At 40.7% G+C, this 24,036-nt stretch overlaps 2 protein-coding genes across 2 annotated transcripts; both read left to right on the top strand.

Moving 5' to 3' along the window:
* Positions 1-699: 699 nt before the first annotated feature.
* On the top strand, positions 700-12,268 carry LOC310796144 (interferon-induced, double-stranded RNA-activated protein kinase-like; the record flags this gene model as incomplete). The annotated part of the gene is made up of 18 exons (XM_083658289.1): positions 700-800; positions 1,557-1,689; positions 4,036-4,193; positions 4,572-4,695; positions 5,981-6,156; positions 6,271-6,403; positions 6,812-6,879; positions 6,977-7,067; positions 7,935-8,017; positions 8,101-8,143; positions 8,974-9,056; positions 9,179-9,298; positions 9,429-9,554; positions 9,650-9,851; positions 9,941-10,084; positions 10,564-10,665; positions 11,489-11,551; positions 11,671-12,268. 18 exons carry the CDS (start codon positions 700-702, stop codon positions 11,803-11,805), a joined length of 2,085 nt encoding a protein of 694 aa, XP_083514415.1. The 3' UTR covers positions 11,806-12,268.
* Positions 12,269-14,036: 1,768 nt separating this feature from the next.
* On the top strand, positions 14,037-23,732 carry LOC310796332 (double-stranded RNA-specific adenosine deaminase-like). The gene is made up of 11 exons (XM_083658506.1): positions 14,037-14,291; positions 15,096-15,228; positions 15,321-15,457; positions 15,858-15,981; positions 16,493-16,560; positions 17,099-17,182; positions 20,139-20,288; positions 20,397-20,529; positions 20,938-21,005; positions 21,103-21,193; positions 23,114-23,732. Exons 1-11 carry the CDS (start codon positions 14,197-14,199, stop codon positions 23,363-23,365), a joined length of 1,335 nt encoding a protein of 444 aa, XP_083514632.1. The 5' UTR covers positions 14,037-14,196; the 3' UTR covers positions 23,366-23,732.
* Positions 23,733-24,036: the final 304 nt, after the last annotated feature.

Genomic DNA, 24,036 nt, shown 5'->3' with positions numbered 1-24,036 from the left:
AATGTGTTAAAAAAAAAAAATTTTTTTTTTTTTTTTGGGTGGGCCAGGGCAAGAAGTGGGTGGGCCTGTGCCTACCCAGGCCCACCCGTAGATACGCCCCTGCTTTGGCCATGCTTCACCCTTCCACCAAGTTTCATGAAAATGTGCGTATTAGTTTTTCTCTAATTCAAATAAACAGACACACAACAGACAGACAAATGGCACCACAAACAACCTCACTGACAGAGGTAATTATTAAAAATGTTGTATTGAAGAACAATAAAGTAGCCTTAATGACAGATGTATGCATTTCAACAAGGTAACGTGGTCAGAAAAACATTAGCTGTGCTGTTTACAAGCTCTGTGGCCATTAGTATCCGTTTCTGAGTGTACGAGGCGTACCTGAAGGCATGAGGGCCTCACCCACCCCGTACAAAGTACAAGGCGATGTTGACGCTCAATGGATTTAAAGCCTCGCTCGACCAGATAGCGCGCCTACGCTTCCCCACTTCCCCAAAGCGCGGATGGGGTACGTGACCGCAGTAACAAACGTCATGTGATTTGAAGGCAGAAGAGTGAGAGCACGTCTGTCAATGATTAAAACGGTGCTGCGCCCCCTGTAGGCTGAAACCTTTAGCGCAGCACCTTCAGCACTTCCTGCTCTCTGTACGTACATTACAGTACTTACTGTATCTTTGTGCTCACATTCCGAGATTCAAGATGGAAACGGATAATTATATTGCTAAACTAAACGAATATTCCCAGGGCCAGAGAAACCGCTTGGAGCTGAAATACGAGGACATTGCTGGCCCAGATCAAGCGTGAGTCGATGATTGAATTCTGTTTCTTTTATTTCCCTGTGTCAACCATTTTATGTGAAGCACTTTGAATTGCCTCTGTGACTTGAGCTCTGCATGTCATGACGGGTCGGAGAGGTCGCTGCCATGAGAAGGAAAAGTGAAGGAAAACCCCTCATGGAAAGTAATTGCAGTAGCCTAGGCCTAATCCCACTTTGTAATACTCACTATGGCTATTAAAATAATTTTGATCTGGATTCCCACCATAGATTTTAGGAGGATTAATGCTGCCTGTATTATAAATCTTGTGGAAATGAAGAAGATAAATCAAATACATGTAAATCACCACAGAAATGCCCCATAGAAATACTGTAGTGACTTTCCAAGATGGTTGAGTTTAATTGTAGGCCTACTTGGGTCAATTCAGAATTCTGGCTACATTTTCCAGATGGAGCAGTCTCCATACTACACTGAACTTGTGTGACCATAAAGTGGCTGGTGGTGCTACCAAAACGCCTTTGAGCAAAGCACTTGACCCCCACATGCTCTAGTGGAGCTGCAAATTGAACTATAGTGAATTTATTGACTTACCAACATTTTGACCCCTCTAGTGCCATGAAGAACACCTAGCTAGGGGTCAAAACATTTACATTAAGTTAATCAATTGGGGCACATTATTCCAGTGTGTGGATTCATGACTTTTGTAATCAATGTAATCCTACAGCCACCGAGTCAATTTGCTCTATTAATTATTAATTAAGAATGAATTATATTCCTCAGATTCACCGTGAGGGTGTTCGTAAATGGTCACCGGTATCCTGATGGTGTGGGGAGGACCAAAAAGGAGGCCAAACAGATTGCTGCTAAAAATGCCCTGAGCGGCTTGGAGAAGGAACAGGTTCCAGCCGACTCTGTAAGATCTCAGAAGATATCATCACTCTTTGCTGAATGGGAGAGACAGTTTACTGCAAATGTCTCATTGATATTGATAGAAAAATAAAGTTTGTCTCCCGCAAGAAAAAACCTTTTGTGGAGAGTGGAAGCGAGCAAACCTTTAAAAAAATCCCACAGCAACACTGGTCTTTTTAGTAGAAAATGTTGATGTGTTTTTTAATCTATAGCCATGTTTAAAATAAAGGCTTTTTAACATTTTCTACTAAAAAGACCAGTGTTGCTGTGGGATTTTTTAAAGGTTTGCTCGCTTCCACTCTCCACAAAAGGTTTTTTCTTGCGGGAGACAAACTTTATTTTTCTATCAATTACTTTAAGTTAACCCATCCACGTGCACCTGGCTCTCATATTTTTAAGTCCACGCATCGCTCTTCTCTTCATCTATTCTCATTGATATGTTGTTGTTTTCTTGACAGACAAACGTATCAGTTGAAAATCAGACCGCACCAGTGACTCAACCCAGCTTCATATGCTGGTTGAACGAATGGAGTCAGAAGAACAGGGTCAGTTTAAAGCCTGTTGAGTCGACCAGATTGGGCCCAGATAATAATCAGTAAGTCCCGCAATGCATTCTACAAAATACTGCATAATGCATAAGGATGACAACACTATCATACAGTTTGTAAACAAGCACCAAGTAGGAACAACACAGGCAGAACTCATGTTTTCAGATGCAAACAAAATCCTTAGGCTGGCTTTACACGGTGAAACTTTCATGCAACTAGTTGCAGGTTGCAAGTTGCATGCAACCCAATTTCCATGCAACTTCACAGTTACACAAAGCAATTAAAAAATAATCAAGTCTCGTGCAACTTGGCAGTTTCTTCCAGCAAAACTAGCTAGCTAGATTGGTCATTTTTCATCTATTGTATCATTTTCTTCTTTTTTCAAGTGAGAATTGTCATTCTGCATCTTTGTATCGTATTTCATATCGTTTTCTCGCTGGAAAATATCAATTCGGACTCGGAGGTGTTGTATCGGTTTTTCAAGAGACCGTCTTTGGTTTTATTTGGTGCATTTTCGCTGCCTGTCCCGTCCTGCCATGGCATGTACTTGTGTGTGTTTGTTGAGACGGCGCACTGATTCAGACAGCCAGAGCCTACGTGATCAGCTGACTGGTTATCAGCATTTTGATTGGCTGTTGCATGAAACTAGTTCCACAAAGTTGAAAGCTTTGCAACTGTCGCGCCTGAGTTTCACAGAAGTTTCAAGTGAGTTGCAGAAGGATTTATACCATGCAATTAATTTGCAACTTGGTTTCACCTAAGTTTCATGCAACTAAAGTTCCGTGCAAGTTTCACCGTGTAAAGCCAGCCTTAGAGTACAATTGTATTGTTTGTGATTTTTTTTATAACCCATATGATGCGAGAAGCAGCTGCCCCCAGTATTTTCACATGATCTAATCTGGTCCACATTCAAAAAAGTTTGGACACCCCTGGTATAGACAGCTGTCTTCTGCTACACACATCGAGTCAGTAGTCCCTGTTCGTCAGATTTGTGGAATATGAAATCTTTCAAATGATTCATAATATATAAATTAATTACTTATTTTAAAAGACACTAAATAATAATTTTTGTGATTTTAGATGCTGCAGGTTTGTGTTTGATAATAAGGAATATCCCATTGCCTTTGGGAGAACAAAGAAGGAAGCGAAGGAGGAGGCAGCTCGGCTTGTGTATAATGAGATATGTGGCAGTCAAACTACTGGGGTAAGTAATATTGCACACTGATGTAGTTTCTCTCTCTAGTTTCTCTTGCCTTAATAATAACCATTGTAATACCATCATAATTGTAGAAATGACAAGAATTGAGCTGCTAGTCATTGTGGATAAAAATGGTTTATAAATGTTGCCATAAATGTTGAAGAAAATAAGTAAATCTGTGGTATCGCACACACAACAGGCCACAGTTCTGTCTGTCAGTCAATCAATCAATCAATCAAATTAAAACTATTAGTCTTTTCATTTTCAAGACCACACATGAGAACAGCAATGCTGCATCGGGTCAACAACAGGAGGAATTGAATAAAAAAAAATTGGATGTCTGGTGAGTAGAAATTATCACAGTACGATGTTTCATGTTGATTTCTTCTTCATTGTGAACGCGTGTGAATTGTCTGTATTATTACAGTGATAAAACGAAGGACTTGAATGTGAGCTCTACAGAACCCAGCTTTGCAGAGACAAACTTGGGGAAGGAACAGGACCCAGCTGACTCTGTAAGATCTCAGAAGATATCATCACTCTTTGCTGAATGGGAGAGAAAGTTTACTGCAAATGTCTCATTGATATGTTGTTTTCTTGACAGACGGAAGTATCAGTTGAAAGTCATACCACACCAGCAGTTCATCAGAAAAGTATCTCTCAACCCAACTTCATATGCTGGCTGAATGAATGGAGTCATAAGAACAGGGTCAATATAAAGGCTTTTGAGTCGACCAGATTGGGCCCAAATAATACTACTGAGTAAGTCCACTCCCCATAATACATTCTATTCTACATAACACTGCAGAACACGGTCAGGTCAATTCATCCATGAACTCATTGGAACTTGATTTTAAAAAGTGATAGAATTGTAATTTCAGGAAGTTGAATTAAATGAAAGTGTGAAATGTAATGTTTTTCTTTTCACATCTCTGAGATTACAGGTAGTGTTATGTAATGTTAAAGTTACCTTTTGGGCATTTGATGCAATTTCAAGTCTGACTCCAGGAACTGAATTGGACTTTACCATACATTCTCAATTCACTTCATGCATGGCCTCAACCCTGCAGCATACTTCTTTTCTCTTTCTCGTTTAGTCGCCATTTTAAAAGACACTAAATAATGTGTTTGTGATTTTAGATGCTGCAGTTTTGTGTTTGATGATAAGAAATACCCAGAAGCCTTTGGGAGAACAAGGAAGGAAGCGAAGGAGGAGGCAGCTCGGCTTGTGTATAATGAGATATGTGGCAGTCAAACTACAGGAGTAAGTCATGTTGCACACTGATGTAGTTTCTCTCCCTAGTTTCTCTTGTCTTAAAGGAGAATTCTGGTATTTTTCAACCTGGACCCTATTTTCATATCTGGTTGTTTATGTATAACTAAGTCATGTGAGCAGACATTTTTGAAATTGGTATTGGCCAAGATCGCTTAAGTCGCTTTCCCCACATGCCATGCGATCTTGGCCAATACTGCACCAATTTCAACAATTTCTGTTCACATGACTTAGTTATACATAAACAGATGTGAAAATCCAGGTTGAAAAATACAGAAATTCTCCTTTAATAATAACCATGAATAGATAATTGCATAAATGACAGGGATTGAGTTGCTAGTCATTGTGGGTAAAAAATGGATTATGATAATGTTGCCATAAATGTTGAAGTAAATAAGTAAATCTGTGGTATTGCACGCACAACAGGCCACAGTTCAATCAATCAATCAATCAATCAATCAATCAAATTAAAATGATATGTTTTCATTTTCAAGACCACAGATGAGAACAGCAATGTAACATTGGGTCAACAACAGGAGGAATTGGATCAAAAGGTCGTCTGGTGAGTAGATTTTGTGCCATGCAGATTCAAAAGCTGTATGCGAAAGGAGTCGTTTTTTTTTACTCTGCAGCAGTTATGTGGAATGTGTTACCTGGATTAGCTCTTTTGGAACTGTTAAGTCCTCACACACACACACACACACACACACACACACACACACACACACACACCACACACTCATTTGTTAATTTCCTGTATGGTTATAGAGCAGTCACGTGACGTCTCTTGCCCCGGAAGTGAGTTTCCCATTCATTTTCTCCATAGACATTTTGAAAAATCCTTATATAATGAGTTTTAAGGCTGGAACCAAGCCAACCCGTGACCGTGTTTTATGGTCACTCACGATCCAGTAGGTGGCTGGTTGGCTTGGTTCCAGCCTTAAAACTCTTCATATAAGGATTTTTCGAAACATCTATGGAGAAAATGAATGGGGAATTCTCTGATGGTTCCAGCTGATAAAAAAGTGGGTGGTCACTGTTTAGCTCTATTGTGCTAACACACCTACACATAACGGACCACAATGGAAATAAGCTCTTGGGCTTTATTGTGTTTTATCCTTTTGGCAATTGTACACACACTGACACCTCCTGGTGAGGCTGTGCATATACAGTACTATTTATTGATATGTCCTATATTTGTATATTGTCAATAACGAATTTCAATCAATCAATCACAGTACACTGTTTCATGTTGATTTCTTCTTCATCAAAAAAGTTTGTGATTTGTCTGTATTATTACAGTGATAAAACAAAGGAATTGAATGTGAGTTCTACAGAACCCAGCTTTGCAGAGACAAATTTCATAGGAATCGTCAACCACTACTGTCAGAAAACAAGCCGCTTCCATGACTTCATTCTTGTGGACAGATGTGGTCCATCCCATATACCTCAGTAAGTATGATTAATCTCAGTGGAAGCTGAATAGACACTAATATGAGAGTATAAAATATTTGAATCTCAACACTCTGATCTTAAATGTTTCCTCCCTCTACGCGCAATGCACAGATTCTTCTACAAATTAGTTATCGACGGTAAGGACTACCCTGTAGCTGAGGGCAAGAGCGCCAAGGAAGCCAAGCAAAATGCAGCTCAGTTGGCCTGGTCTGCTCTCCGAGAACAGTCTGATTGGAACAGCCAGGTATTTACTATTGTCTATTTCTTTTATACCATATAATATAGTAGATTGTTTACATGTGTCGTGCATATTCCTCTTGAGGAGTTCATGAATAGTCACCCACTCAAATTTGCTGCTCTAGAGATCCATACTCAGTAATCACCATTATTCTTAGAAGTGATTACTGTATGCCTGTCTGAAGTTAGTGATATTGGCAACTGGGGAAAACACCCGAATAACAGTGGTGACAGCAGATCAACAGGCTGACTGACTGCTTCTGAACATCTATGGCAGGGTCCCCCAATAGGCAGGCCGTGGACCACAAATGCCTGGCCTGCACCGACGCAGTGGCACTTATGTGAACGCAATAATATAATAATTATATGGAACGTGGAGTAAATTGTAACAGCAAAACACTGTTGTGGTTTTCAGGTGTCCTTCAGGTCAACTGCGTCTGAAGATGGAGCACCATCCAGTGTCTCCACACCGACAAGCACCTTGTAAGGCATTTGTTAAGATGGGAATTGAACAAAATGATAGTAGAGTCTGGTACTGACTGAGAATGCTCTGCTGATGTCTCTTATTCTATTCTCCAAGGGAGTCCCTTGATACAACGTCACAAAGTGCGGCAACAAGCTCAAGTTACTCAGACATATTCACAGATTCATCAAACCCTCCCAAGGTTCAGGTCAGTTATAACCTCTGACTGTTAGACTGTTTTGTCATGCCAATAGTACCCCCTCCCTCATGCATGTAGATGATTCTCATAAGTTTGTTCTATTAAACTCATATTAAACATTTAGGTTCATATGCAGACATACAAGCAAATCCATACAAAATATATTTTTCACTCAACTGCCGGTGTTTGAGCTTGGCCTCTTTTTTCCTTTTGTCACCCATGACTTCCCTAAACCTGAATCTGTGACAGCAACTGGATGATTTGATCCATGTTTGCTACAGTCGCTAGTTGGTTTTTGTGCTCAGTTTTGACATGCATGAGTGTTACATTCACAGAGTAGTTTAACAAGAGGAACTAGTTGCTATATGTGTGTGTGTGTGTGTGTGTGTGTGTGTGTGTGTTTTTAAATCATTATCTAAATAAATTGTAACTCACAATCTTTCCACATATCCCCTGCAAGCTGCTCATGTACCCCTAGGGGTACACTTACCCCTGGTTGGGTATCACGGAGCTACTGTAATTTGATACACTTGGTACTGGGCAGTGGTGGGCCCAACGGGTAGAGAAGCGAGCTTGTGACCGGAAGGTCGTCGGTTCAATCCCCGGGACCGGCAGGATAAATCTGGGTGGGGAAAGTGAAAAGGCAGCCCTTGTCCCTCCCTCATTACCACCACTGAGGTGCCCTTGAGCAAGGCCCCTAACCCCAACTGCTCCAGTGGAGCTGATCAGTGGCCAGCAGATCAGACTGTGGTTGTACTGGTCAGCTTCCAGGAGTAAATGTGTGTGAATGTGAACAGGGCGCTCCTGAAAAAGAGAGCATTGCTCTCAGTGAGACTCCCCCTGTATAAATAAAGATAAAAAAAAATCTAAAAAATATTACTTAAATTTGATTTGGTAATACACTGTATTTCTTTTTGCATTACAACGGAGACAAATGCTGATGTGAAGCCTAAAATAAGGTAAGTAATCTCTTAAGACCTATTGTATACCAAGCATTTTACCTGACATTATTCATGACCATAATTTTTTCCTGTGTTTTTAGACTTGCAGCAATCTTTGGAAACCCATTGAAACAGAGCAAAGAGGTAGGGCCACAGTGGTGACACTGGTGCCGGAATAGGGGGATGAGACTTTTATGGGAATAAATTGGTAACGTCTAACGTGGTAACCAGTCCACATGCGTCTCGAGTGACCACTTGAGATCGGATCTCACTTCCCCGCTCTATATCCAAATAAACACGTACATAATGGCTGTGCGTGAATTTGTGAAATGGCTGTTTGACCAGAGGAGGCGCTAGTGCAGCGACCAGGACACATACCCTCATTCCGGCTTCCCACCCTCAGACACAGGAAATCAAACCTGTATTGACGCCCGGCCAAGCCGGAGGTAACACGGGGGCGCGAACCTGCGACCTTCATGTTGGTAGGCAGAGAATCTACTGCTGCACTACGCGGAAGAGGGACGCCTGACATTGTTTCTCCTTAAATGTGAGGATATATGTTAGTACAGATAGGATGTGGCATTGAAAATAGCTGCCTAACAAAAGGAATTGAAATCAAGTTAAATCATTTACTTTTATGTTTATGTTTAAAGTTAAGTTTGTACAAAAATGGTAGGTTAGGATGAGAATAAAAGGAAGTTGACATGAAAAAGTTCACTAGCCTATTACGTCAAAGCTGGATGCCCCCTAACCTGACGCTGCCAGATGGATGTATTTGGTGGGATTGTGAATTTGTGGAACAATGCCGCCCCCATCTGGCGGAGTCGGGCTAGATGCCCCCCCCCCACTTCAAAACTCGTTTCGGCACCATTGGCTACAGGCAATCTGAAAGATTTTTATTCATTTACAATTACTTGATATTTGTTCAACATTCTAAACTACATAATTATTATGTCACTGTATTATTCTCCAAGGATGGTGTGATTCCTGATTTAAAAGAAAAGAAGACCGGAAGTACTCCCAGTGTGAATACACCGACCCAACCAGTACTCTCAAGGTCAATTAAAACATTCAATCATAATGTCTCTCTCTCTCTCTCTCTCTCTCTCTCTCTCTCTCCCCTAGTTTGTGTCTCCAAATAATTTCTAGGTTTTGACTTTTTTGCCTCCATCTCAACAGGTTTGTATCAGACTTTGATTCCATAGAGCGCCTTGGCAAAGGAGCCTTCGGTCGTGTTTACAAGACAAGACAAAAACTTGTGGGGAAGTATTATGCTGTAAAGATCGTCCACTTTAAAGAGTAAGTCTAGTATAATATACAGTATGATGCTGGAGACTTTACTTGTGTGAAATAAATGCACTTACAGATGTAGTACATGATAGGTTGAAAGTGTGATTAACAGCTATTTTATTGTAACCCCTTTGATCAGGAAAGCTCTACGAGAGGTGGAGGTGTTGGCAGAGTTTCAGCATGCTAATATTGTCAGATACTACACATGCTGGAAGGAGGATTCAGACTACAATAGTGACATAAGTGACAGTTACAGCTCTTCCCAGTAAGTCCCATCCACTTATTGAATTCCTTACTCTACTTATTAACCATTTACTAAATGTGAGGGTATGTAATATTTATTGTTGTTTATTTTTCTAGGTCTAGCAGTGATTCGCCTGCTCAGTACCTCTACATTCAGATGGAGTTATGTGACAAGAAAACCCTTCGACTGTGGATAGATGAGAAGAATACCTGTCAGCGAGACCCCAAGAGAAGGGAAGAAAGTCTGTCCATTGCTCAGCAAATAGTTAATGGAGTAGAGTATATCCACTCCAAGAAGCATATCCATAGGGACCTTAAGGTGAGACAAAGTCAATCAGTCTATTATTTATACAGATTGAGATAGACATTTATTTGTGTTAATTGCTGTTGTTGCTTTTCATTGGTTAGCCTGACAACATCATGTTTGGAAGGGGGGGAGAGGTGAAGATTGGGGACTTCGGTCTGGTCACTGCAGAGGATAATGACAATGACGAGAACCTGATAGAGAGAACCAAGTGCAGAGGAACCAAGTCTTACATGGCTCCTGAACAAGTAAGACCCTGTTTTCACATCTACTTTACGATTCTTCTATTGTTCTAAAATGTGTTTTTGCTTGAATTCGCTCTGTAAGATGTATTCCCACTATTATGTTCCAACTCCATGGCACATGTTATGCAGGACATTATCTTATGTCTGTGTGTAGACACATTCTTGTAAACGCAATAATGCAAGAACAATACATGATAGAACCTCCATACTTACACCATAGGTGCAACACCTTGCAGCATAAATTTGCATATTAATGAGGAAAAACGGATTTTTTTTTTTACTACTATAACTATAACTTTATGCTTTGCGATATGGAGTTCCTATTAATACGTCCTTTGTGTTAATGTGAACACAGACACAGTTATGTTACAGAAATATTTGCTAATTAATGCATCAATTAATTTAATTACCATAACTGGTTATATTGCATCATATGTGATTATGGCGGGACATTAGGTAATTGTGTTCTTGTTTTATGACAGAAGAGCCAGCGCACTTATGACAAAAAAGTGGATGTATTTGCTTTGGGGTTGATCTACTTTGAACTCCTTTGGAAACTCTTCACTGGTGCAGAAAAAGCAGCGGTGAGTCTTTCAAAGAGAGAATGCAAAATTCTGTATCTTATTATTAATAGTAGTTATTTACTAATACAATTTTAGCATGAGCATGATATACTATTATAGGCCTATGCCAATTGCATACAAATAAGAAACCAGCTAGGTATTTACCAGTACTGTTGATTTCTTCTGAACAGCAGGTATCACAAAGCAGTGTAGATACCATTTAAGATGTAGTCTCGCTTGCCAGACTTCTGCAGTCTGGCTGCATGGAAATATGCTGCTGGTATAAGCTCTGCCATTGGTAGCAACCATTTCAGTCGGCACCGGGGGGGGGGGGGGGGGATCCCTTTCCACTCCCTGCAAGCTCTGCCATTGGCTCCGACCCACTCTAACCGACCGGCTGCGACCATATCTGGATTTCCTTCCCGCTCCCTCTGTGACAAATCTGTCTATCTCAAATGCCTCTGCCGCTGTGCATGTTGAATATGTCGTTCTCAAATGCCTGCGCTGCTGTGAAACAACATCATCAACAATGCTAGCTCATTGCTACACGCTGAAAACTATTGGATCTGGAATGTGCCTGCTTGATACTTTCGGTGTTTGGTTGTAAAGGTAAACAGAGCCTTTCCCCCCACTATACCAGAGTGCCAGCCATTACAGCCAGACTCTCCCTTGTTGTAGGGAGAGAGTCTGGCAAGCGAGACTATTTAAGATGTAACTTGATCATTTATCTTTTCATGTATTTAACTGTAAAGTGAATCAGAACATCACTGGACAAATGATTAGTTTATGGCAGACTAATTAGCCTACATGTTCTTTCTCCCTATTATCATTGCATGAATTCCAGATTTGGACAGAAGTCAGAATTCAGGAACTTCCTCAAGACTTTTCCCTGAAGTTTCCCCAAGAGGTACATTATTACATTATCGTCATCATCTTTGATTTATTTGCAATATGGACGTTGGCCTCCAACAAATAATGCAGTCTGTCAGCCTTATTAATGTTGTGTTTCTTGTTGTTCTGTTACAGCACAAATTAATCAAGTCAATGCTGAGTCCAAAGCCAGAAGACCGACCAGAAGCAAGTAAACTGAAAGCACAGTTGGAGCAGTTGGAGGCTCTCAACAGAGAACGAGATTTGCGTCAGGACAACATGACCATCTGATCAACACAAGAAATTGTTCAAAATGAATAGAAAAACATCATCATTGCACCCGGGTAGTGCAGCGGTAGCATCCCGTGTTGCCTCCGGCTTGCGCGGGTGTCCATACAGGCACAATTGGCAGTGTCTGCGGGTGGGATTAAAGGTATGTCTCCTGGTCACTGCACTAGTGCCTCCTCTGGTCAGCCTGTTCAGCAGGGAGGGGAACTGGGGGGGAATAGCGTGATCCTCCCACGCGCTATGTCCTGCCAGTGAAACTCCTCACTGTCAGGTGAAAAGTAGCAGCTGGTGACTTCACATGTATCGAAGGAAGCATGTGCTAAACTCCCCAGATTGGCAGAGGGGGTGGAGCAACGACTGGGACAGCTTGGCAGGGGGAATTGGTGAAATACAATTAAAAAGTAAAAAAAAAAGAGAGAAACGTCATCACAAGCATGGCTGTTTATTCATCATGGTAGTCTATCCCATAACACATATGCTTTTGAGTTCTTGGATGCTAATCTGTACTTCTGGGAATAAGGGAAACCTGTTTGACAATTTGTGTCTCCTTTCATTGTTTTTGTATTATTATTTTTTATTGAAGTGACAATAATCATGATTATGAATTGTGGTGCGTAATGCCCCTACAAGTAACTTTTAACTAAATTCAATACTGATGCCTCTATATGACCCACATCAGCAAATGAGACCGTCTTTGAGAAGATTGGCGATTTCTATATACTGTAATTATTCTGTTCAGGCCGGGCCAGGCTCGACTCTGTGTTCAAGAAATGCAGTCTTCATTCCAGGGAAAAACACTATCTGTTTTGTCCACAGTGGGCGCTAAAATCAACACAAAATGAAAGTTCCTTGTAGCTGCTTTAATAGAAAACACAAAATAGTGTATATTTCTACATTTTTCCATCAGTCTCAGTATGAGTGAAATATGAAATCAAAGTTGTTTCATTGTATTTTAACTTTCTATTTTAAAAAGTCCTTTTGACATCATTCTCATCTGTATAGCTGTTGTCTACAAATAATGAATCATGGCCATGGATAATGACTATTCTGTTGACGAAATGGTGAAAACTATTTAAAATGTGTGAAATATTAAATCAAAGTTGTATCATGCTTTATTTTCTTATTTGTGTAATTTTGCCATAATTCTCATCTGTGTAGTAACACAGCAGCATAGAAATGCAGTTTGTAAAAAAAATAATCCTTTGAATGGCTCTCCGTCCTAAACCTATTTACTATGTGCTGTTTAAAGTATACAAGATTTAGTCCTGAGTACCGACAGATTTTGACTTTCAGTGTGAAGAAATGCATAATTTTATCCTCTTTTTTGACACTGCATCCCTTTACTATGAGCTTATCCACATGGTTTACAGCTGATAACACCACATGAGGACATAATGACTTTGACATCGAATTATTCCTAAATGCTGCAGTAGAACCACTTGCAAATCATCAGGTGGGTAGAGTGGGGAGTAATGAGCAAGAATCTGGTGGAGTTTTGCAGAAAACGATTTGATCTTTTCATGGACATTTGAATGTCAGCCTATGTGGCATATTATGCGTAATGTAGCCTATGTGACTGACATCAAATTATTCCAAAAATGCTGCAGTAGAACCACTTGCAAATAATCCCATAGGTAGGGTATCCCATATTGTGTAAGGATCTGGTGGAGTTTGCAGAAAACAATTTGATTTTATCTTTTTATGAACATTTGAATATCAGCCTATGTAAAGAGGGATATTATAGCACCACCATGAGGTCAGTCTGACTCAGATCCGTGCCGTCTTCTTCCTTTCGCCATGCTTCACCCTTCCACCAAGTTTCATGAAAATGTGCGTATTAGTTTTTCTCTAATTCAAATAAACAGACACACATACAGACAGACAAATGGCACCACAAACAACCTCACTGACAGAGGTAATTATTAAAAATGTTGTATTGAAGAACAATAAAGTAGCCTTAATGACAGATGTATGCATTTCAACAAGGTAACGTGATAAGAAAAACATTAGCTGTGCTGTTTACAAGCTCTGTGGACATTAGTACCCGTTTCTGAGTGTACGAGGCGTACCTGAAGGCACCATGAGGGCCTCACCCACTCCGTACAAAGTACAAAGCGATGTAGACGCTCAATGGATTTAAAAAGCCTCGCTCGACCAGATAGCGCGCCGACACTTCTCCGCTTCCCCAAAGCGCGGATGGCGTACGTGACCGCAGTAACAAACGTCATGTGATTTGAAGGCAGAAGAGTGAGCACATCTGTCAATGATTAAAACGGTGCTGCGCCCCCTGTAGGCTGAAACCTTTAGCGCAGCACCTTCAGCACTTCCTGCTCTCTGTACGTACATTACTTACAGTACTTCCTGTATCTTTGTGCTCACATTCCGAGATTCAAGATGGAAACGGATAATTATATTGCTAAACTAAACTCGTATTCCCAGAGAAACCGCTTGGAGCTGAAATACGAGGACATTGCTGGCCCAGATCAAGCGTGAGTCGATGATTTAATTCTGTTTCTTTTATTCTTTTATTTTCCTGTGTCAATAATTTTATGTGAAGCACTTTGAATTGCCTCTGTGTATGAAATGTGCTACACAAATAAACTTGACTTCAGCTCTGCATGTCATGACGGGTCGGTGAGGTCGCTGCCATGAGAAGGAAAAGTGAAGGAAAAACCCTCATGGAAAATAATTGCAGTAGGCCTAATCCCACTTTGTAATACTCACTATGGCTATTAAAATAATTTTGATCTGGATTCCCACCATACATTGTAGCCTAGGAGGATTAATGCTTTGCTTATTAATGATGAATGCTTATGGAAATGAGGAAGAGAAATCAAATACATGTAAATCACCACAGAAATGCCCCATAGAAATACTGTAGTAACTTTCCAAGATGGTTGAGTTTAATTGTAGGCCTACTTGGGTCCGTTCAGAATTCTGGCTACATTTTCCGGATGGAGCAGTCTCCATACTACACTGAACTTGTGTGACCAGAAAGTGGCTGGTGGTGCTACCAAAACGCCTTTGAGCAAAGCACTTGACCCCCACATGCTCTGGTGGAGCTGCAAATTGAACTATAGTGAATTTATTGACTTACCAACGTTTTGACCCCTCTAGTGCCATGAAGAACACCTAGCTAGGGGTCAAAACGTTTACCTGAAGTTAATAAATTGACTATTGGGGCACATTATTCCAGTGTGTGGATTCATGACTTTTGTAATCAATGTAATCCCACAGCCACCGAGTCAATTTGCTCTATTAATTATTAATTAAGAATGAATTATATTCCTCAGATTCACTGTGAGGGTGTTAGTAAATGGTCAGCCGTATCCTGATGGTGTGGGGAGGACCAAAAAGGAGGCCAAACAGATTGCTGCTAAAAATGCCCTGAGCGGCTTGGAGAAGGAACAGGATCTAGCCGACTCTGTAAGATCTCAGAAGATATCATCACTCTTTGCTGAATGGGAGAGACAGTTTACTGCAAATGTCTCATTGATATGTTGTTGTTTTCTTGACAGACGGAAGTATCAGTTGAAAATCATACTGCACCAGTGACTCCACCCAGCTTCATATGCTGGCTGAACGAATGGAGTCAGAAGAACAGGGTCAGTTTAAAGCCTGTTGAGTCGACCAGATTGGGCCCAAATAATAATCAGTAAGTCCCGCAATACATTCTACAAAATACTGCATAATGCATAAGGATGACAACACTATCATACAGTTTGTAAACAAGCACCAAGTAGGAACAACACAGGCAGAACTAATCTTTTCAGATGCAAACAAAATCCTTAGAGTACAATTGTATTGTTTGTGATTTTTTTTATAACACATATGATGCGAGAAGCAGCTGCCCCCAGTATTTTCACATGATCTAATCTGGTCCACATTCAAAAAAGTTTGGACACCCCTGGTATAGACAGCTGTCTTCTCTTACACACATCGAGTCATTAGTCCCTGTTCTTCAGATTTGTGGAATATCAAATTTTTCAAATGATTCATAATATATAAATTAATTACTTATTTTAAAAGACACTAATATTTTTTGTGATTTTTAGATGCTGCAGTTTTGTGTTGGATGATAAGGAATACCCCACTGCCTTTGGGGAAACAAGGAAGGAAGCGAAGGAGGAGGCAGCTCGGCTTGTGTATAATGAGATATGTGGCAGTCAAACTACAGGAGTAAGTAATGTTGCACACTGATGGAGTTTCTCTCTCTAGTTTCTCTTGCCTTAAAGGAGAATTCTGGTATTTTTCAACCTGGACCCTATTTTCATATCTGTTTGTTTATGTATAACTAAGTCATGTGAGCAGACATTTTTGAAATTGGTATTGGCCAAGATCGCTTAAGTCGCTTTCCCCACATGCCATGCGATCTTGGCCAATACTGCACCAATTTCAACAATTTCTGTTCACATGACTTAGTTATACATAAACAGATGTGAAAATCCAGGTTGAAAAATACAGAAATTCTCCTTTAATAATAACCATGAATAGATAATTACATAAATGACAGGAATTTAGTTGCTACTCATTGTGGGTAAAAAATGGATTATGATAATGTTGCCATAAATGTTGACGTAAATAAGTAAATCTGTGGTATTGCACACACAACAGGCCACAGTTCAGTCAATCAATCAATCAATCAATCAATCAATCAATCAAATTAAAATGATATGTTTTCATTTTCAAGACCACAGATGAGAACAGCAATGCTACATTGGGTCAACAACAGGAGGAATTGGATCAAAAGGTCGTCTGGTGAGTAGATTTTGTGCCATGCAGATTCAAAAGCTGTATGCGAAAGGAGTCGTTTTTTACTCTGCAGCAGTTATGTGGTGTTACCTGGATTCGCTCTTTTGGAACTGTTAAGTCCTCTCTAAAGAGCTGGCTGAGTAGCAGCTGGACCTACAGTAAATATAATGGGTTGAGACAGTAGACCCTAAATACCCACGGGCCAACTGCGGCCCGCTGCCCGTTTTTAAGTGGCCCGCCATGAATTTAGAAAAAAAAAAAAAATGCTAAAAACGTTTTTCCGTTTCAAAGTTTAAAACGGAAAACGAAAACGAAAACGGGGGAAAAAACGGAAAAACAAAAACATTAAGAAAAAGCAACTGAAAAACAAAAACAAAAAAACGGATTCCCCCCATTTCGTTTTTTCAATTTAAAACCATTGAAAATGGGTTATACTTGGGCACCCTGACATGGTCTATTTATAAAAAAATAATAAAAAAATAAATAATTAATGTTTAATACTAATGTTATGTTAAATTATCTCTGTCTTAACCTGTTGGCACAGGAAAAGAAAATTTGATAACATACAGAAATACCCTGAAGAGAAAGGAGAGTCCCCACGCACAGCCAGTGGAAAGACCAGGTGCTGGTAGGTTGCAGGTACATGGCATAAAACAAAAGAAGGTACCACCGCACACTGAAGTAAGGCTTTACTGTGATTTATTCAGCAAATGACACGTTTAGCTGTAGCAGCTTCATCAGGTTTGCTCATACAACCATGAGGGCCCAGGTGAGCCTAAGTAGTAACAGGACCTAATAAGGTCACATGACCAATTAGGAAATCACATTTTTTTTTTTTATATGTATTTTTCTGCAACCTGTAAACAGAAAAAAATTGTGATTTCCTAATTGGTCATGTGACCAATTAGGTCCTGTTACTACTTAGGCTCACCTGGGCCCTCATGGTTGTATGAGCAAACCTGATGAAGCTGCTACAGCGAAACACGTCGTTTGCTGAATAAATCACAGTAAAGCCTTACTTCAGTGTGCGGTGGTACCTTCTTTTGTTTTATACAGAAATACCCATTGTAATAGGTGAGCGCATCAATAAACTATGTGTCATATATTTATTTAGGTAGAAATTAAATTTTTGAACAAAGGTTTTCTGGTCCAATTTTTTTGCCGCGAAAACTGCCGCGCTTATACCCCGTTCAAGACAACTCGGACCGCCGGAAAAAATGGGTTCCGACCTGTAAAAAGTGAATTGAACGGTCGTCCAGGCCAGAATTACAGCTCGGAAATTCGGGTATCATTCAGAGCTCCGGTTTCTCCGAGTTGACGTCACAGCCACATCAAAATGGCTACTTGCATCGTTAATGATAATCACAGAATTATTATAAAGACGTTTGTTGACGTTTTAACACACAAGTTGAGTTCTTAATTATGTAATGTTAACGTTTCATATGTGTTTGTATCATCTGTGTTTCGCTCTGTGTGAAATTCAGCATTCAGCATGTTCGGTTAGCATTGTTCGCTAGTAGGTAGCTACCATGCTAACGCGGGTTGCTATAGCAACAGTTTGGGCTTTCCCCCGGAGCGGGAGGTGCAGCGTGAACGCAATCTGTCCAGGGCGGAGGTTCCGTGTTGAAACCTCGGCGGGCCGAGTTGTCATGAATGCGGCATTAATATTGTTTGGCCCGCGACTCCTTATATTTTTCTGTTTGCGGCCCACAACCAAAAAAGTTTGGCCACCCCTGACCTACAGTACCTTGTCTGTTTTAGTTGTCAATGTTAGTGCAACTGTGTCTGGTTTAGGTGATTTTGACTAATTTAGTATGCCCCCCCCCCTTCCGCAGACTTGCACTTTGGCACACACACACACACACACACACACACACACACACTCATTTGTTAATTTCCTGTATGCTTATAGAGCTGAACAGTCACGTGACGTCTCTTGCCCCGGAAGTGAGTTTCCCATTCATTTTCTCCATAGACATTTTGAAAAATCCTTATATAATGAGTTTTAAGGCTGGAACCAATCCAACCCGTGACCTACTGAATCGTGAGTGACCATAAAGCATTCCAGTTGGAGCAAAAACAAAAACTAATTTTAGATCCCCCCCCCCATCTTTATTTTAGATCCCCCCCCCCTCATCTTTATTTTAGATCCCCACCCCCCCCTCATCTTTATTTTAGATCCCCCACCCCCCCATATTTATTTTAGATCCCCCACCCCCCCATATTTATTTTAGATCCCCCACCCCCCCATATTTATTTTAGATCCCCCACCCCCCCCTCATCTTAATTTTAGATCCCCCCCCCCCACCCCTCATCTTTATTTTAGATCCCCCACCCCATCTTTATTTTAGATCCCCCACCCCATCTTTATTTTAGATCCCCCCCCTCATCTTAATTTTAGATCCCCCCCCCCCACCCCTCATCTTTATTTTAGATCCCCCACCCCATCTTTATTTTAGATCCCCCACCCCATCTTTATTTTAGATCCCCCACCCCATCTTTATTTTAGATCCCCCACCCCATCTTTATTTTAGATCCCCCACCCCATCTTTATTTTAGATCCCCCACCCCTCATCTTTATTTTAGATCCCCCACCCCATCTTTATTTTAGATCCCCCACCCCATCTTTATTTTAGATCCCCCCCCTCATCTTTATTTTAGACCCCCCCCCCCACCCCTCATCTTTATTTTAGATCCCCCACCCCATCTTTATTTTAGATCCCCCACCCCCCCCTCATCTTAATTTTAGATCCCCCACCCCCACCCCTCATCTTTATTTTAGATCCCCCACCCCATCTTTATTTTAGATCCCCCACCCCATCTTTATTTTAGATCCCCCACCCCATCTTTATTTTAGATCCCCCCCCTCATCTTTATTTTAGACCCCCCCCCCTCATCTTTATTTTAGATCCCCCACCCCCACCCCTCATCTTTATTTTAGATCCCCCACCCCATCTTTATTTTAGATCCCCCCCCTCATCTTTATTTTAGATCCCCCCCCTCATCTTTATTTTAGACCCCCCCCCCTCATCTTTATTTTAGATCCCCCACCCCCCCCTCATCTTTATTTTAGATCCCCCCCATCTTTATTTTAGATCCCCCACCCCCCCATCTTTATTTTAGATCCCCCACATCTTTATTTTTGTTTTTGCTCCAAGTGAAATGTTTTATGGTCACTCATGATCCAGTAGGTGGCTGGTTGGCTTGGTTCCAGCCTTAAAACTCTTCATATAAGGATTTCTTGAAACATCTATGGAGAAAATCAATGGGGAATCCTCTGATGGTTCCAGCTGATGGAGCTGTGAAAAAGTGGGTGGTCACTGTTTAGCTCTATTGTGCTAACACACCTACACATAAAGGACCACAATAAGCTCTTGGGCTTTATTGTGTTTTATCCTTTTGGCAATTGTACACACACTGACACCTCCTGGTGAGGCTGTGCATATACAGTACTATTTATTGATATGTCCTATATTTGTATATTGTCAATAAAGAATTTCAATCAATCAATCAATCACATTACAATGTTTCATGTTGATTTCTTCTTCATCAAAAAAGTTTGTGATTTGTCTGTATTATTACAGTGATAAAACAAAGGAATTGAATGTGAGTTCTACAGAACCCAGCTTTGCAGAGACAAATTTCATAGGAATCGTCAACCACTACTGTCAGACAACAAGCCGCTCCCATGACTTCATTCTTGTGGACAGACGTGGTCCATCCCATAGACCGCAGTAAGTATGATTAACCTCAGTGGAAGCTGAATAAACACTAATATGAGAGTATAAAATATTTGAATATCAACATCTTAAACGTTTCCTCCCTCTACGCGCAATGCACAGATTTGTCTACAAATTAGTTATCGACGGTAAGGACTACCCTGTAGCTGAGGGCAAGAGCGCCAAGGAAGCCAAGCAAAATGCAGCTCAGTTGGCCTGGTCTGCTCTCCGAGAACAGCCTGATTGGAACAGCCAGGTATTTACTATTGTCTATTTCTTTTATACCATATAATATAGTAGATTGTTTACATGTGTCGTGCATATTCCTCTTGAGGAGTTCATGAATAGTCAGCCACTCAAATTTGCTGCTCTAGAGATCCATACTCTGTAATCACCATTATTCTTAGAAGTGATTACTGTATGTCTGTCTGAAGTTACTGATATTGGCAACTGGGGAAAACACCCAAATAACAGTGGTGACAGCAGATCAATAGGCTGACTGACTGCTTCTGAACATCTATGGCAGGGTCCCCCAATAGGCAGGCCGTGGACCACAAATGCCTGGCCTGCACCGACGCAGTGGCACTTATGTGAACGCAATAATATAATAATTATATGGAACGTGGAGTAAATTGTAACAGCAAAACACTGTTGTGGTTTTCAGGTGTCCTTCAGGTCAACTGCATCTGAAGATGGAGCACCATCCAGTGTCTCCACACCGACAAGCAGCTTGTAAGGCATTTGTTAAGATGGGAATTGAACAAAATGATAGTAGAGTCTGGTACTGACTGAGAATGCTCTGCTGATGTCTCTTATTCTATTCTCCAAGGGAGTCCCTCGATACAACGTCACAAAGTGCGGCAAAAGGCTCAAGTTACTCAGACATATTCACAGATTCATCAAACCCTCCCAAAGTACAGGTCAGTTATAACCTCTGACTGTTAGACTGTTTTGTCATGCCAATAGTACCCCCTCCCTCATGCATGTAGTAGATGATTCTCATAAGTTTGTTCTATTAAACTCATATTAAACATTTAGGTTCATATGCAGACATACAAGCAAATCCATACAAAATATATTTTTCACTCAACTGCCGGTGTTTGAGCTTGGCCTCTTTTTTCCTTTTGTCACCGATGACTTCCCTAAACCTGAATCTGGAGCGACAGCAACTGGATGTTTTTGAGCCATTGATCCAATGTTTGCTACAGTCGCTAGTTGGTTTTTGCGCTCAGTTTTGACATGCATGAGTGTTACGTTCACAGAGTAGTTTAACAGGAGGAACTAGTTGCTGTGTGTGTGTGTGTTTTTAAATCATTATCTAAATAAATTGTAACTCACAATCTTTCCACATATCCCCTGCAAGCTGCTCATGTAGGGTACACTTACCCCTGGTTGGGTATCACGGAGCTACTGTAATTTGATACACTTGGTACTGGGCAGTGGTGGGCCCAACGGGTAGAGAAGCAAGCTTGTGACCGGAAGGTCGTCGGTTCAATCCCCGGGACCGGCAGGATAAATCTGGGTGGGGAAAGTGAAAAGGCAGCGCTTGCCCCTCCCTCATTACCACCACTGAGGTGCCCTTGAGCAAGTTTCTCTCCCTAGTTTCTCTTGCCTTAAAGGAGAATTTAGGTATTTTTCAACCTGGACCCTATTTTCATATGTTTGTTTATGTATAACTAAGTGATGTGAGCAGACATTTTTGAAATTGGTATTGGCCAAGATCGCTTAAGTCGCTTTCCCCACATGCCCCTCCTGCCTTGGCAGCCTGCATGTACATCCACTAAAGAAGCTTGTTTTTGCAAAGGACACCGGCTCAGATTGTTATTGTAAAAGAAAGAGAGAAAATGAACGCTTGTATTTACCTTACAGCAGTGTGTTCACGCTCTTCTCTGTCTGCTGTCCATCACATTGGTACAGATAGAAGCTCTACGTTGCCCTCGCTCTTCAGTTTGTGATCCATATAATGTTAGTCCGGCTCAAATAAATACGGAATTACGGAATCGAATTCAAATGCCTGTCAGTGGCAAAAAACCCCCCACAAAAACAAGCTTGTTTAGTGCAGTAGGGGCATGTGGGAAAAGCGGCTGCCAACTGAAGTGATCTTGGCCAATACTGCACCAATTTCAACAATGTCTGTTCACATGACTTAGTTATACATAAACAGATGTGAAAATCCAGGTTGAAAAATACCGAAACTCTCCTTTAATAATAACCATGAATAGATAATTGCATAAATGACAGGAATTGAGTTGCTAGTCATTGTGGGTAAAAAATGGATTATGATAATGTTGCCATAAATGTTGAAGTAAATAAGTAAATCTGTGGTATCGCACACACAGCAGGCCACAGTTCAGTCAATCATCAATCAATCAAATTAAAATTATATCTTTTCATTTTCAAGACAATTGCCATTTTCTATCATTTTTATTTCTATTCTTTGCTCCAAGTAAAATGTTTCATGGTCACTCACAATTCTCTGGAAGACCGTTTTGCTTGGTTCCAGGCTTCAAACTCTTTATATACTGTAAGTGTAGCACACGCCTACTAATCCTGCTAGTAGTGGAGGGCATGCAGTAAATTATTGTTAGTAAAGGCTACAAATAATACTGGACAAGTGGAAAACAAGTGTTGAAAGCAGAGTTGAATAGAGGTAAGAAAATGTGATAGGCTAAATCTGGATCTGGATCTGGTTGTTTATACACAGCATGAAGTATCATCAATCAGCCTTTCAAAGCATTCACAACCCCCCCCCCCCCCCCCATTTTTAATAGCCCCTTTCTGACACTTGACAGTAGATAAAGTTGGTTCTTGGAGTTAAATATTTCCTGTGATTTTACCAGACAGCAACAGATAAAGAGAAGCTCTTGAAAACGCTGGAGGATTTGAAAGAGGAAGAGTTCGAGAAGTTCAAGTGGTTCCTGCAGCAGTCTGACAGCCTGGAAGGTTTCCCAAAAATCCCAAAATGCCGACTGGAGAAGGCAAACAGGCTGGACACAGTGGATGAGATGGCGCAGACCTACAGCAGAAATGTGCTGGTGGTGACCGAGAAGGTTTTAATGAAGATCAACAGGAAGGATCTAATGCAGAGTTAAGTCATGGGAAGAATAAAAAGGGGACATTTGAAAAAAGATAGAACTTATGTAATCATGTCAACAATTTATATAGAGTGCAGGCTGTCATTGTTATATCTACTTTAGTTGACCTACATCCAGTCGCAGTCGGTAGCGCTGCACCTGTATATATTCAGTGGGGAGTGGATACTGTGGAGATCTCCACTAAGCTTCATTTTCATTGTGGATTCAGAGGAAGAGACTGTTTTTACTTCCAGATTAGCCGGTTTAAGTTAGCAAATGTTCCCTTCTTCCTTGACATCTCATGTAGCCTATTGTTACACTTCTTAGATTGATTCTCAACACAGCAGCATAGAAATGCAGTTTGTAAAAAAAATCCTTTGAATGGCTCTCCTAAACCTATTAACTACAGTATGTGCTGTTTAAAGTATACAAGATTTAGTCCTGAGTACTGATTGACAGACTTTGACTTTCAGTGTTAAGAAATGCATCATTTTACCCTCTGTTTTCTGATGCTGCATCCCTTACTATGAGCTTATCCACATGGTTTACAGGTGATTATAACACCACATGAGGGCAGTATTGCCTTTTTCTGTTCTCATGTTTTAAATGCATAAAGCTCCATTTTCCACAGTGGTTGTTTGATGACTGTTTCAGTTTGACAACTGTTTAATCATGAGAGAATCAGCTAA

Source organism: Poromitra crassiceps (genome assembly GCF_964638095.1).
Source record: "Poromitra crassiceps genome assembly, chromosome: 22".
Taxonomy (NCBI): domain Eukaryota; kingdom Metazoa; phylum Chordata; class Actinopteri; order Beryciformes; family Melamphaidae; genus Poromitra; species Poromitra crassiceps.
This window is presented reverse-complemented; position numbering and strand designations above follow the sequence as displayed.

Excerpts from the sequence above, each read along its gene's own strand:
- LOC310796332 (XM_083658506.1), top strand. The coding sequence starts at position 14,197 with ATGGAAACGGATAATTATATTGCTAAACTAAACTCGTATTCCCAGAGA. Across the intron at positions 15,982-16,492 it reads GTGGCAGTCAAACTACAGGA|ACCACAGATGAGAACAGCAA; the intron begins GTAAGTAATGTT and ends TTCATTTTCAAG. Across the intron at positions 21,194-23,113 it reads CAAACCCTCCCAAAGTACAG|ACAGCAACAGATAAAGAGAA; the intron begins GTCAGTTATAAC and ends TGATTTTACCAG.